We start from the raw sequence: 13284 nt of genomic DNA on the forward strand, positions 1-13284 counted from the left end.
TCACTGACATGATGTCAGCTGGTCCTTTTGTGGCAGGGCTGAAATGTAGTGGAAATGCTTTTTTGGGATTCAGTTTATTTGCATGGCAAAGAGGGACTTTGCAATTAATTGTAATTCATCTGATCACTCTTCATAACATTCTGGAATATATGCAGATTGCCATCTTACAAACTGAGGCAGCAGACTTTGTGAAAATTAATATTTGTGTCATTCTCAAAACTTGTGGCCACAACTGTACAGTACCAGTCAAAGTTTGGACACACCTACACATTCAAGTTTTTATTTTATTTTTATTTTTTACTATTTTCTACATTGTATAATAATAGTGAAGACATCAAAACTATGAAAACACACACGAATCATGCAGTAACCCAAAAAAGTTGTTAAACATTTTAGATTCTTATAAGTAGCCACCCTTTGCCTTGAAAGCTTTGCACACTTGGCATCCTCTCAACCAGCTTCACCTTGAATGAGTAGGTGTGTCCAAACATTTGAGTGGTTCTGTATGTCACCACGGTACATCTAAGCAGTCTATAGGAGTAGTGCAGTGGGAGTGTGTGTTGGAGAGGAAATCGTTACGGTAAAACAGACTGTACCCTGGTCCAGGCAGTGGTTTCCATACCAGCTTTCAAACACACTGTTACTACCACATACTGCAGAGAGAAGAGAGAAAGGGAGAGGGGGAGAAGGGGAGAGAAAGAGAGAGAATGAGGGAGGGAGGGGGAGAGTGAGAATGATGGAGGGGGAGTGAGAGAATGATGGAGGGAGAGAGAAAATGAGGGAGGGAGAGAGAATGAGGGAGGGAGAGAGAGAGAGAAAATGAGGGAGGGAGAGAGAGAAAATGAGGGAGGGAGAGAGAGAAAATGAGGGAGGGAGAGAGAGAAAATGAGGGAGGAGAGAGAGAAAATGAGGGAGGGGGAGAGAGAAAATGAGGGAGGGGAGAGAGAAAATGAGGGAGGGAGAGAGAGAAAATTAGGAAGGGGGAGAGAGAGAGAATGGAGGGGAGTGAGAGAGAATGATGGAGAGGGAGAGAGAAAATTAGGGAAGCGGGGAGAGAAAATGAGGGAGAGCGTGAGAGAACATAGGGGGAGGGGAAGAGAGAAAATAGGGGGAGAGGGTGAGAGAACATAGGGGGAGGGGAAGAGAGAAAATAGGGGGAGGGGAGAAGGAGAGAATGCGGGAGAGAGAATGAGGGGGAGAAAGAGAGAATGAGGGAGAAAGAGAGGTGGGGTTAATTCACAAACGACACCAGAGATGATAAATGTCCATAATGATACTGTACACAATACATGTTAAAACACTCAAAGTATTACCGCTGCTCTCAGCCATCTAAACACCCACTAACAAATAAGCAACAGACACACACCGTGCTGAATTTAAGGAACAGAGTGATAGAGAGGACACTGTAGATGAATGGAGCGATTGCTGAGGACACTGTAGACCCATAAGAACACTTCATTACTTCTGTAATTAGTGGGATGAGTCCATGTTTTTGTACAGAGTATCAGCATCAACACAGATGAGACACACTGTGAGGGTCTGTAGAGGGGATGTGCTTACCGTGTACACCATGTTCCCCACAAACAGGTAGTCAGTACCATGACCGTTGTTGAAAGGACTGTCTGGGGAGAACACACACACACACAGTGAAACATTTACTACAAGATTTACAGTTGAAGTCGGAAGTTTACATACACCTTAGCCAAATACATTTAAAAACTCAGTTTCACAATTCCTGACATTTAATCCTAGTAAAATGCCCTGTCTTAGGTCAGTTAGGATCACTAATTTATTTTAAGAATGTGAAATGTCAGAATAATAGTAGAGAGAATGATTTATTTCAGCTTTTTATTTCTTTCATCACATTCCCAGTGGGTCAGAAGTTTACATACACTCAATTAATATTTGCTAGCATTGCTTTTAAATTGTTTAACTTGGGTCAAATGTTTCGGGTAGCCTTCCACAAGCTTCCCACAATACGCTGGGTGAATTTTGGTCCATTCCTCCTGACAGCTGGTGTAACAGTCAGGTTTGTAGGCCTCCTTGCTCGCACACACCTTTTCAGTTCTGCCCACAAATTTTCTATAGGATTGAGGTCAGGGTTTTGTGATGGCCACTCCAATACCTTGACTTTGCTGTCCTTAACTTCTTGGTGACAGGGGGGCAGTATTGAGTAGCTTGGATGAATAATGTGCCCAGAGTAAACAGCCTGCTACTCTGTCCCAGATGCTAATATATGCATATCAGAATTGGATAGAAAACACTCTGAAGTTTCTAAAACTGTTTGAATGATGTCTGAGTATAACAGAACTCATATGGCAGGCGAAAAACGGAGAAAAATCCAACCAGGATGTGGGAAATCTGAGGTTTGTAGTTTTGCAACTCTATGCCATTCCAATCAATATACAGTGTAAATGGGGTCATATTGCACTTCCTAAGGCTTCCACTAGATGTCAACAGTCTTTAAAACTTTGTTTGAGGCTTCTACTATGAAGGGGGGCTTGAGCTAGGTGTCTGGCAGAGTGCCACAGGCTCGTGATGCGTCGTCACGAGAGAGTTAGCTCTCGTTCCATTGCTTTTCTACTGACACAGAAATTCTCTGGTTGGAACATAACTGAAGATTTATGATAAAAACATCCTAAAGACTGATTATATACTTAGTATGACAAGTATAGACTTTTTGAACTTTTCGTCCGATGTTTGGCTGGACCGGCACGCACGTTTGGATTTGTTTACCAAACGCCCTAACAAAAGAAGCTATTTGGACATAAATGAAGAACTTAATCGAACAAATCAAACATTTACTGTGGAACTGGCATTCCTGGGAGTGCATTCTGATGAAGATCATCAAAGGTAAGTGAATAATTATATTTTTGGCTGTTTTGTTGTCTGAACACTGTACTCAGATTATTGCATGGTTTGCTTTTTCCGTAAAGTTTTTTTTAAATCTGACACAGCGGTTGCATTAAGGAGAAGTATATCTCTAATTCCATGTACAACACTTGCATTTTCATCAACATTTATGATGAGTATTTCTGTAAATTGATGTGGCTCTCTGCAAAATCACCGGATGTTTTAAAACAACTGAACGTAACGCGCCAATGTAAAATTAGATTTAAAAAAATATAAATATGCACTTTATCGAACAAAACATACAGGTAGTGTGTAACATGAAGTCCTATGAGTGTCATCTGATGAAGATCATCAAAGGTTAGTGATGAATATCTATCTCGATTTGTGCTTTTTGTGACTCCTCTCTTTGGCTGGAAAAATGGCTGTGTTTTTCTGTGAGTTGGTGGTGACCTAACAATCGTTTGTGGTGCTTTCGCTATAAAGCCTTTTTGAAATCAGACACTGGCTGGATTAATGAGAATCCTATCTATAAAATGGTGTAAAATACTTGTATGCTTGAGGAATTTTAATTATGAGATTTTTGTTGTATTGAATTTGGCGCCCTGCACTTTCACTGGCTGTTGCCGAGGTGGGACGCTACCGTCCCACATATCCCAGAGAGGTTAAGCCATTTTGCCAAGACTTTGGAAATATGCATGGGGTAATTGTCCATTTGGAAGATCCATTTGCAACCAAGCTTCAACTTCCTGACTGATGTCTTGAGATGTTGCTTTAATATATCCACATCATTTTTCTACCTCATGATGACATCTATTTTGTGAAGTGCACCAGTCCTTCCTGCAGCAAAGCACCCCCACAACATGATGCTGCCACCCCCGTGCTTCACGGTTGGGATGGTGTTCTTCGGCTTGCAAGCTTCCCCCTTTTCATCCAATCATAATGATAGTTATTATTGGCAAACAGTTCTATTTTTTTTTCATCAGACCAGAGGACATTTCTCCAAAAAGTATGATCTCTGTCCCCATGTGCAGTTTCTAACCGTAGTCTGGGTTTTTTATGGCGGTTTTGTGGTTTCTTCCTTGCTGAGCGGCCTTTCAGGTTCTGTTGATATAGGACTCGTTTTACTGTGGATATAGATACTTTTGTACCGGTTTCCTCCAGCATCTTCACAAGGTCCTTTGCTGTTGTTCTGGGATTGATTTGCACTATTCGCACCAAAGTATGTTCATCTCTAGGAGACAGAATGTGTCTCCGTCCAGAGCGGTATGACGGTTGTGTGGTCCCATGGTGTTTATACTTGCGTACTATTGTTTGTACAGATCAAAGTGGTACCTTCAGGCGTATATTCCTTAACAACGTCTATTTGCGCCCCTACTGGATGGAAATTACAAATGTAATGGCTGTGCTCAATGCAATGGCACTTATAAATGTAGATCCTTCAAACACCCACAAACAGGGAAATCGATCCCAATCAAAGGTGTTATTACGTGCTCCACTAAGGCAGTTATTTATCTTTTAACTTGTCTTTGTATTAAAAAATGATGTGGATAAAACAAAGCGTGAATTAAAAGTACGTATCTCAGAGCATCGTAGCACCATTAGGTGTAAAAACTTTACTTACCCAGTTGCGGCCCACTTCTTGGAGGCAGGCCACTCGATTTCATCTCTGTGTTATATTGGCATAGAACATGTCACCCACCCTAGGAGAGGGGGTGACCTTGATAATTTATTGTTAAGACGAGAGGCTGCCTGGATCTTTAACTTAAAGACCCTTGTACGCTTCGGTCTCAACGTAGACTTTGATCTGAAGCCTTCTTGTGATTATTGTGACTTTGCCATTGTAATTGTTTGTAAGCTTGTGTAGCCTAAAAGGAATTTATGATTGTATGCTATCCATTTGTTGATTGCATGCTGTTCTTTGTATTCTATTTTAATATTTGATTATTAACCAATGATATTAGGCCACTCCTGGCCATGATTACAGACACCTGTGTCTTTTGACACAACATAAACGAGTCATCCCGCAGTGTTTGTGATTATACCCTGATGAAGACAGCTTGGCTGTCGAAACGTTATACAAATGTTTTCATGGGGTCTTGGCTGATTTGTTTGTCCCATGATGTCAAGCCAAGAGGCACTGAGTTTGAAGGTAGGCCTTGAAATACATCCACAGGTACACCTCCAATTGACTCAAATGATGTCAATTAGCCTATCAGAAGCTTCTAAATCCATGACTATGCCAAAACTATAGTTTGTTATCAAGAAATTTGTGGAGTGGTTGAAAAACAAGTTTCAATAACTCCAAACTAAGTGTATGTAAACTTCCAACTTAAACTGTACATACACTTAATTACTGAATGTACAGTTACTTTAAGATGAATAGTGCACGTGTGCGAGTGAATATGTCTAGCAGAGTGCACGTGTGCGAGTGAATATGTCTAGCAGAGTGCACGTGTGCGAGTGAATATGTCTAGCAGAGTGCACGTGTGAGTGAATATGTCTAGCAGAGTGCATGTGTGAGTGAGTGTCTCTAGCAGAGTGCACGTGTGAGTGAGTGTCTCTAGCAGAGTGCACGTGTGTGAGTGAGTGAGTGTCTCTAGCAGAGTGCACGTGTGTGAGTGAGTGAGTGTCTCTAGCAGAGTGCACGTGTGTGAGTGAGTGAGTGTCTCTAGCAGAGTGCACATGTGTGAGTGAGTGAGTGTCTCTAGCAGTGGGTGTAGGGACCACTACTTACCATGTTCTAGAACTTTGAGTGGAAACCAGAAGAGAATAATGGAATGGATCAGAGCATTTATACAGTGACCCCAAAACACCTGAGAGAGGGATAGAGAACAAGAGAATGAAAGAGAGCGAGAGAGAGAATAAGAGAGATGGATGGAGAGAGAATGAAAGAGAGAGAGAGAGAGAATGAAAGAGAGAGAATGAAAGAGCGAGAGGGCAGTAGTAGTGTCAGTAAAAACCAAAGCCAAAACACTCATACCAGAAGTATGTGGACACCTGCTCGTCGAACATCTCATTCCAAAGTTTCTCCCCCCTTTGCTGCTATAACAGCCTCCACTCTTCTGGGAAGTCTTTCCACTAGGTGTTGGAACATTGCTGCAGGGTCTTGCTTCCATTCAGCCACAAGAGCATTCGTGAGGTTTGGCACAGATGTTGGGTGATTAGACCTGGCGTTCAGATTCATCCTAAAGGTGTTTGATGGGGTTGAGGTTAGGGCTTTGTGCAGGCCAGTCAAGTTCTTCCACTCCGATATCAACAAACACTTTCTGTACGGACCTCAATTTGTGCACGGTGGCATTGTCATGCTGAAACAGGAAAGGGCCTTCCCCAAACTGTTGCCCCAAAGTAGAAAGCACAGAGTCATCTAGAATGTCATTGTATGCTGTAGTGTTAATATTAAGGGGCCTAGCCCAAAGCATGAAAAACAGTCTCAGAGCATTATTCCTCCTCCACCAAGCGTTACATTTGGCACTGTGCATTGGGGTAGGTAGTGTTCTACCTGCTCAGCCAAACCCAGAATCGTCCGTCGGACTGCCAGATGGTGAAGCGTGATTCATCACTCCAGAGAATGCGTTTCCACTCATCCAGAGTCCAATGGTGGGGAGCTTTACACCACTCCAGCCGACATTTGGCATTGAGCATGGTGATCTTAGCCTTGTGTGCAGCTGCTCGGCCATGGAAACCCATTTCATGAAGTTCCCTACGAACGGTTATTGTGCTGACGTGCTTCCAGAGTCAGTTTGGAACTTGGTGGTGAGTGTTGCCACAGAGGACAGACGATTTTTATGTGCTACACGCTTCAGCACTCGGCAGTCTCGTTCTGAGCTTGTGTGGCCTACCACTTTGCGGCCGAGCCGTTGTTGCTCCTAGACCTTTCCACTTCACAATAACAGCCCTTACAGTTGAGTGGGGCAGCTCTAGCAGGGCAGAAATTTGACAAACTGACTTGTTGGAAAGGTAGCATCCTATGACGGCGCCACGTTGAAAGTCACTGAGCTCTTCAGTAAGGCCATTCTACTGCCAATGTTTGTCTTTGGAGATCGCATGGCTGTGTGCTAGATTTTATACACCTGTCAGCAACGGGTGTGGCTGGAATACCCAAATCCACTAATTTGAAGTGTTGTCCACCTACTTTGTGTATATGTATAGTGTAGCTTTATTTCAGATGATGCAATAAATGTTCATATAGGCCTACAAGTTGTGAAACTCTTAACTCGACCTCTGTCTAAACTCAAATTGTTTCCTTCATAGTGTTCAATGTTCAAAAACATTCCATATGTTTGTCCATTAATAATTATGGCAGTGTTTGTGTGCACAGTATTTCAATAAGATTGAAAATGTAAAAAAGTGGTCTGTGCGTTTGTTTGGGTGTGTGTGTACCTTGGTGTTGAACCCCTCAGCATTCTGGGTGATGCTGTATAGCTGGGGGAAGCGGAGCATGTTCTGCTGACTGCACGGCCGGTCAAAGATCCCCAGAGTGAAGGGAGGCAGCGCTGTGAAGATCTGACACACACACACACACAGTACAACGTAAAACACCCAAACAAACACTATGATCGATTGACTTTCAGAAATTCAGACTTACTCCGTTGGCTGTTTTATCGGTTGCACAATCAGCACAACAATCACAGTGACACAATCAGCACAACAATCACAGTGACACAATCAGCACAACAATCACAGTGACACAATCAGCACAACAATCACAGTGACACAATCAGCAGTAATTCCAAACAGCTCACACAGAGTAGAGACATGGAAAAAGAGGGAGAGTGAAAGAGAGAGGGAGGGAGGGAAGGAGAGATTAAAAGAGAGAGAGGGAGGGAAGGAGAGATTAAAAGAGAGGGAGGGAGGGAAGGAGAGATTAAAAGAGAGGGAGGGAGGGAAGGAGAGATTAAAGGAGAGAGAGGGAGGGAAGGAGAGATTAAAAGAGAGGGAGGGAGGGAAGGAGAGATTAAAAGAGAGGGAGGGAGGGAAGGAGAGATTAAAAGAGAGGGAGGGAGGGAAGGAGAGATTAAAGGAGCGAGAGGGAGGGAAGGAGAGATTAAAAGAGAGAGAGGGAGGGAAGGAGAGATTAAAAGAGAGGGAGGGAGGGAAGGAGAGATTAAAAGAGAGGGAGGGAGGGAAGGAGAGATTAAAAGAGAGAGAGGGAGGGAAGGAGAGATTAAAAGAGAGGGAGGGAGGGAAGGAGAGATTAAAAGAGAGGGAGGGAGGGAAGGAGAGATTAAAGGAGAGTGAGGGAGGGAAGGAGAGATTAAAAGAGGGAGGGAGGGAAGGAGAGATTAAAAGAGAGGGAGGGAGACAGGGAAAGGGAGGCAGAGGGAGAAAGGGATCCAAAATATATAGAACGCGGGGGTGTAAAGGACAGATCCAGAAAGAGTGAGACATAGAAATGGACAGTATGAATAAAGTGGACACTCACCACGTTGTAGAGGCCGATACACCAGCGTTCAAACAGGATCTGTCCAGAGAAGCCGTTCACAAAGGCAAACCACAGCTGGACAAGAGAGGGATGATATAGGATGAGTGAAAGAAGGGAGCATGGAATAAATTGATTAACAGGGATAGATAGAGGATAACCACGTAGCCCTTGTGCATATATTGACTTCAGAAAGTATTCAATTCTCTTGACTTTTTCCACATTGTGTTGTTACAGCATGAATTTATAATAGATTACATTTAGATGTTGTGTCACTGGCCTACACACAATACACCATAATGTCAAAGTGGAATAAAGTATTTCAAAATGTTTACAAATTAATAAAAAATGATAAGCTGAGTCAATAAGTAGTCAACCCCTTTGTTATGGCAAGCCTAAATAAATTCAGGAGTAAAAATATGCTTAAGTCATATAATAAGTTGCATGGACTCACTCTGTGTGCAAAAAAGTGCTTAACATGACTTTTGAATGTCTACCTCATCTCTGTACCCCAGACATAAAATGATCTGTAAGGTCCCTCAGTCCAGCAGTGAATTTCAAACACAGATTCAACCACAAAGGCCAGGGAGGTTTTCCAATGTCTCTCAAAGAAGGGCATCTATTGGTAGATGGGTAAAAATAAAAAAGCAGACATTGAATATCCTTTTGAACATGGAGAAGTAATTAATTATCATTACAAAGACACAGGCAACCTTCCTAACTCAGTTGCCGGAGAGGAAGGAAACCACTCAGAGATTTCATCATGAGGCCAATGACAACATTAAAACAGTTAGAGTTTAATGGCCGTGATAGGAGAAAACTGAGGCTGGATCAACAACATTGTAGTTACTCCACAATACGAACCTAATTGACAGAGTGAAAAGAAAAAGCCTGTACAGAATAAAAATATTCCAAAACACCCATCCTGTTTGCAACAAGGCAATAAAAAAAATGTGGCAAAGCAATTCACTTTTTGTCCTGAATATAAAGTGTTATCTTTGTGGAAAATCCAATACAACACATTACTGAGTACCACTCTCCATATTTTCAAGCATAGTGGTGGCTGCATCATGTTATGGGTATGCTTGTAATCAGTGGCAACCAGTCAACTGTTTTGAGCCCCACCTATTTAGGCACCTGTTTGTTTGTTTTATGTTGTTGCCTGTTTTGCATGTTATTTGGGCATTAATACATGTCACATATCAGTTTGCAAAGAATGTAAAACAATAAAGCTTTATTGAGTAAGGCAGCTCCAAAATGCAGGTGTTTCAGCCTAGCTCAGTGCTTTATGTGGTGGTGGGTTAACCAGTGGAAAATACGGAGCGTAGGGGTTGGTAACGTTCTCTAGTTGCGGCATGATTGGCTCGGTGTTCTGTAATGGGGACACTACGTCACTGCAATATCTACGGGTAGAGCTAAGATAATCAAGTCGACAATCTACTGGCAAATCCTTTTCAATCCTTGTCATAAGATAAACAATGAAGATAAATTATAGATAAAACGTATAGGTGCTAATCTGCTATTGGACATAAACATTACACAAGTTGGAAATCGCAAATTCAATAATAAGTGGCTTGGAAAGAATAAGTGGCTAACTGCAAGCAAGGGTCTCTTTTCCAAGCTTAAAAGGATGAACATTCAACATTGGCCATGCTGTCAATCCAGCATGATTTATGCCGCGTTCAAGACAACTGGGAACTCGGAAAAGAATGAGGTCTGAGTGGGAAAACACGTTTTGAACGGTCATCCAACTCGGAATTGCAAGTCGGGAACTCTCCTCTTTCTAGAGATGCCGACCTGAAGATTACCGATGTCATCGTGATTCAACCTGTTTTTTTCCCAATAGTCTTGAAAGCACCATAAATCCAGAGAATTACAGACTTTGAAGACAAAGTTTGATGACAAAATTTGCCCACGAAGTACTGCCCCACCACCTTCCTGTTCAAGTGAGCACAGCACAACAAGGTGTCCAAAATGTCTTGTATGCTGCTGCATAAATGATGTAATATGCCAGGGAGATATGTATACTGTAGCTAAGAAAGTAATACTTTGTGTATGTTGTGTAAATTTTAGAGGTTTAAAAATACCAAATTATTATGGTGAGGCACATGGGCTACTAACAGCTTAGTTAGTAGCCCATGTGCCTCACCATAATAATTTGGTATTTTTAAACCTCTTAAATTTTGCCTACTGTTCTGACTTGGTGGTGCACATGTAGCCTATAACCTCTTTTAGAGAAATGTAATCATTGAATAATGTAAGAGCTTTCATTGTCTGCTTATATGCCCCCTTTATTTATCCTACGGTTCTGACTTGGTGTACAGGGAGAACACTGTAAGAACGGCCCATGTTCTGAATTTTGTCGGTGTACATTTCAAAGTGCTGAACAAATAGTTATATTGACTATGTCCCTCCTAGCTCGCTCATTAATGTCTTAATAGAGATTAAGGATTGCCTCCGCCTTTATGCCGTAGTTTGTACAACAATTGTCAGTAGAAAGCAAGTCAGCCATATCAGCTATGTATTTTTAAAAAGGCAGTAAATGAGGCTGAATGTTTGGCTAACCAGACAAGGCTCCACTGATAGCCAGGTGTATCAGTGGTAAGGTGTTAGCACTGCTGTTGGGACAGCTTTATGAAACAGTTTGTGGGCACCGTTTGTCACCGTTATAGTGCAATTAATGTATTGCTTAGTGTTGTGTAGTGGATTTGCTGGCATGCATCTAAAGAAAAAACTATTTTGAGTGTGCCCCAGCAAGATTTACATGCTAAAATTGCCACTGCTTGTAATCATTAAGGACTGGGGAGTTTTTCAGGATAAAAAATAATGCCAAGAGTTTGCAAAGTTGTCATCAAGGCAAAGGGTGGCTAAAGTGTTTAACACTTTCTTGGTTACTACATGAGTAAGTGTGTCCAAACTTTAACTGGTACTGTATATATGTATGTTTTATATTTAACTCCCTTTTTTCTCCCAATTTCAATTCAAATCTTATCTCATCTGAGATCGAACCCGGGTCTGTAGTGACGCCTCAAGCACTGCAATGGAGTAGCTCAGACCGCTGCGCCACTCGGGAGGCCCCTGTATTTGATTTGTAATAAATCTGCAACAATTTCAAGAACAATGTTTTCACTTTGTCATTATGTGTGTAGATGGGTGAGAGAGAAGAAATATATTGAATCCATTTTGAATTCAGGCTGTAACAACAAAATGTGGAATAAGTCAAGGGGTATGAATACTTTCTGAATGCACTGCAGATTACGGATCTAGGATCAGTTCACACTACCCAATGCTAAAGGTATCTACAAAGAGTAAAACATCCATCCATACAGAGACACAGACTGATCAGAGTGTGGTGAGGTTCCTGGAGCATACAGTGGAGCCCCCGCCTGCTCTGCCACCCCCCCCCCCCAAAAAACACACCACTCTGTATCTCTGCTTTGTGAACAGAGAACGTCTATGCCCCTTGACGTACAGATCTCTACAGGCAGCCAATCACATGTGATAATCACACATCCTTAGACCTGAGGGAGAGGGACATTGTGGTAGAAGGTAGAGGTTGAGGGTCTTCACCTGCTGGCCTCCTTAATGTTAGACAGAGAAGGGGGCACAGCTGACAAATCACCCTCATGATGGTGGAGCCTTCCAAAATGACCCTGACCCATCACACACACACACACACAGTCCCTGACCGACCATGTGTGTGTGTGTGTGTGTGTGTGTGTGTGTGAGACAGAAAGCAGACACCAGAGGAGCACCTCATCAGTCACTGTCAAACATTTCGACAAACAGCTGCAAAATGTCTCTGTTAATGTGTGTGTGTGTGTGTGTGTGTGTGTGTGTGTGTGTGTGTGTGTGTGTGTGTGTGTGTGTGTGTGTGTGTGTGTGTGTGTGTGTGTGTGTGTGTGTGTGTGTGTGTGTGTGTGTGTGTGTGTGAGAGAGAGAGAAAAGAGATTGGTCTACGGAGGGAAAGGGAGTTAGTCTCTCTCCAAATGGGTCCAGCTTCTACTAATGTTGTTTTAAATAGTAATGCATCTTCAAACATTACTGGATGGCATTTATAAGGTACAGTCTATATGTGGGAGGGGTGATGGGGAGGTGAGGGTTGAAGGGTGGGAGAGGTGAGGGTTGAAGGTTGAGAGTTGAAGGGTGGGAGAGGGAGGGAGGGTTGAAGGGTGGGAGAGGTGAGGGTTGAAGGTTGAGAGTTGAAGGGTGGGAGAGGGAGGGAGGGTTGGAGGGTGGGAGAGGTGAGGGTTGAAGGTTGAGAGTTGAAGGGTGGGAGAGGTGAGGGTTGAAGGGTGGGAGAGGTGAGGGTTGAAGGGTGGGAGAGGTGAGAGTTGAAGGGTGGGAGAGGGAGGGAGGGAGTGTTGAAGGGTGGGAGAGGTGAGGGTTGAAGAGTAGGAGAGGTGAGGGTTGAAGGGTGGGAGAGGGAGGGTTGAAGGGTGGGAGAGGGAAGGGTTGAAGGGTGGGAGAGGGAAGGAGGGTTGAAGGGTGGGGAGAGGGAGGGAGAGGGGTTGAAGGGTGGGAGAGGGGAGGGTTGAAGGGTGGAGAGGTGAGGGTTGAAGGGTGGGAGAGGTGAGGGTTGAAGGGTGGGAGAGGTGAGAGTTGAAGGGTGGGAGAGGGAGGGAGGGAGGGTTGAAGAGTGGGAGAGGTGAGGGTTGAAGGGTGGGAGAGGTGAGAGTTGAAGGGTGGGAGAGGTGAGGGTTGAAGGGTAGGAGAGGTGAGGGTTGAAGGGTAGGAGAGGTGAGGGTTGAAGGGTGGGAGAGGTGAGGGTTGAAGGGTGGGAGAGGTGAGGTTTGAAGGGTGGGAGAGGTGAGGGTTGAAGGGTGGGTGAAGTGAGGGTTGAAGGGTGGGAGAAGTGAGGGTTGAAGGGTGGGAGAGGTGAGAGTTGAAGGGTAGGAGAGGTGATGGTTGAAGGGTAGGAGAGGTGAGGGTTGAAGGGTAGAAGAGGTGAGGGTTGAAGGGTAGGAGAAGTGGGGGTTGGAGAGGTGAGGATTGAAGGGTTGGAGAGGTGA

General features: G+C 43.5%; 1 protein-coding gene across 5 annotated transcripts in view; it reads right to left on the minus strand.

Annotated features, from left to right (window-relative positions):
- Positions 1 to 13284, minus strand: part of LOC124039547 (phospholipid-transporting ATPase IB-like) — a 105806-nt gene that overhangs the window by 19376 nt on the left and 73146 nt on the right. For all 5 annotated transcript variants that reach the window (XM_046355638.1, XM_046355635.1, XM_046355634.1 and 2 more), the window contains 5 exons: positions 8276 to 8350; positions 7234 to 7356; positions 5588 to 5666; positions 1561 to 1622; positions 597 to 653 (listed from right to left, as the gene is read on the minus strand). In XM_046355638.1, coding sequence (XP_046211594.1) covers positions 597 to 653; positions 1561 to 1622; positions 5588 to 5666; positions 7234 to 7356; positions 8276 to 8350 — 396 coding nt within the window. The remainder of the gene's footprint in view (positions 1 to 596; positions 654 to 1560; positions 1623 to 5587; positions 5667 to 7233; positions 7357 to 8275; positions 8351 to 13284) is intronic.

Source organism: Oncorhynchus gorbuscha, linkage group LG07 (assembly GCF_021184085.1).
Source record: "Oncorhynchus gorbuscha isolate QuinsamMale2020 ecotype Even-year linkage group LG07, OgorEven_v1.0, whole genome shotgun sequence".
Classification (NCBI taxonomy): Eukaryota; Metazoa; Chordata; class Actinopteri; order Salmoniformes; family Salmonidae; genus Oncorhynchus; species Oncorhynchus gorbuscha.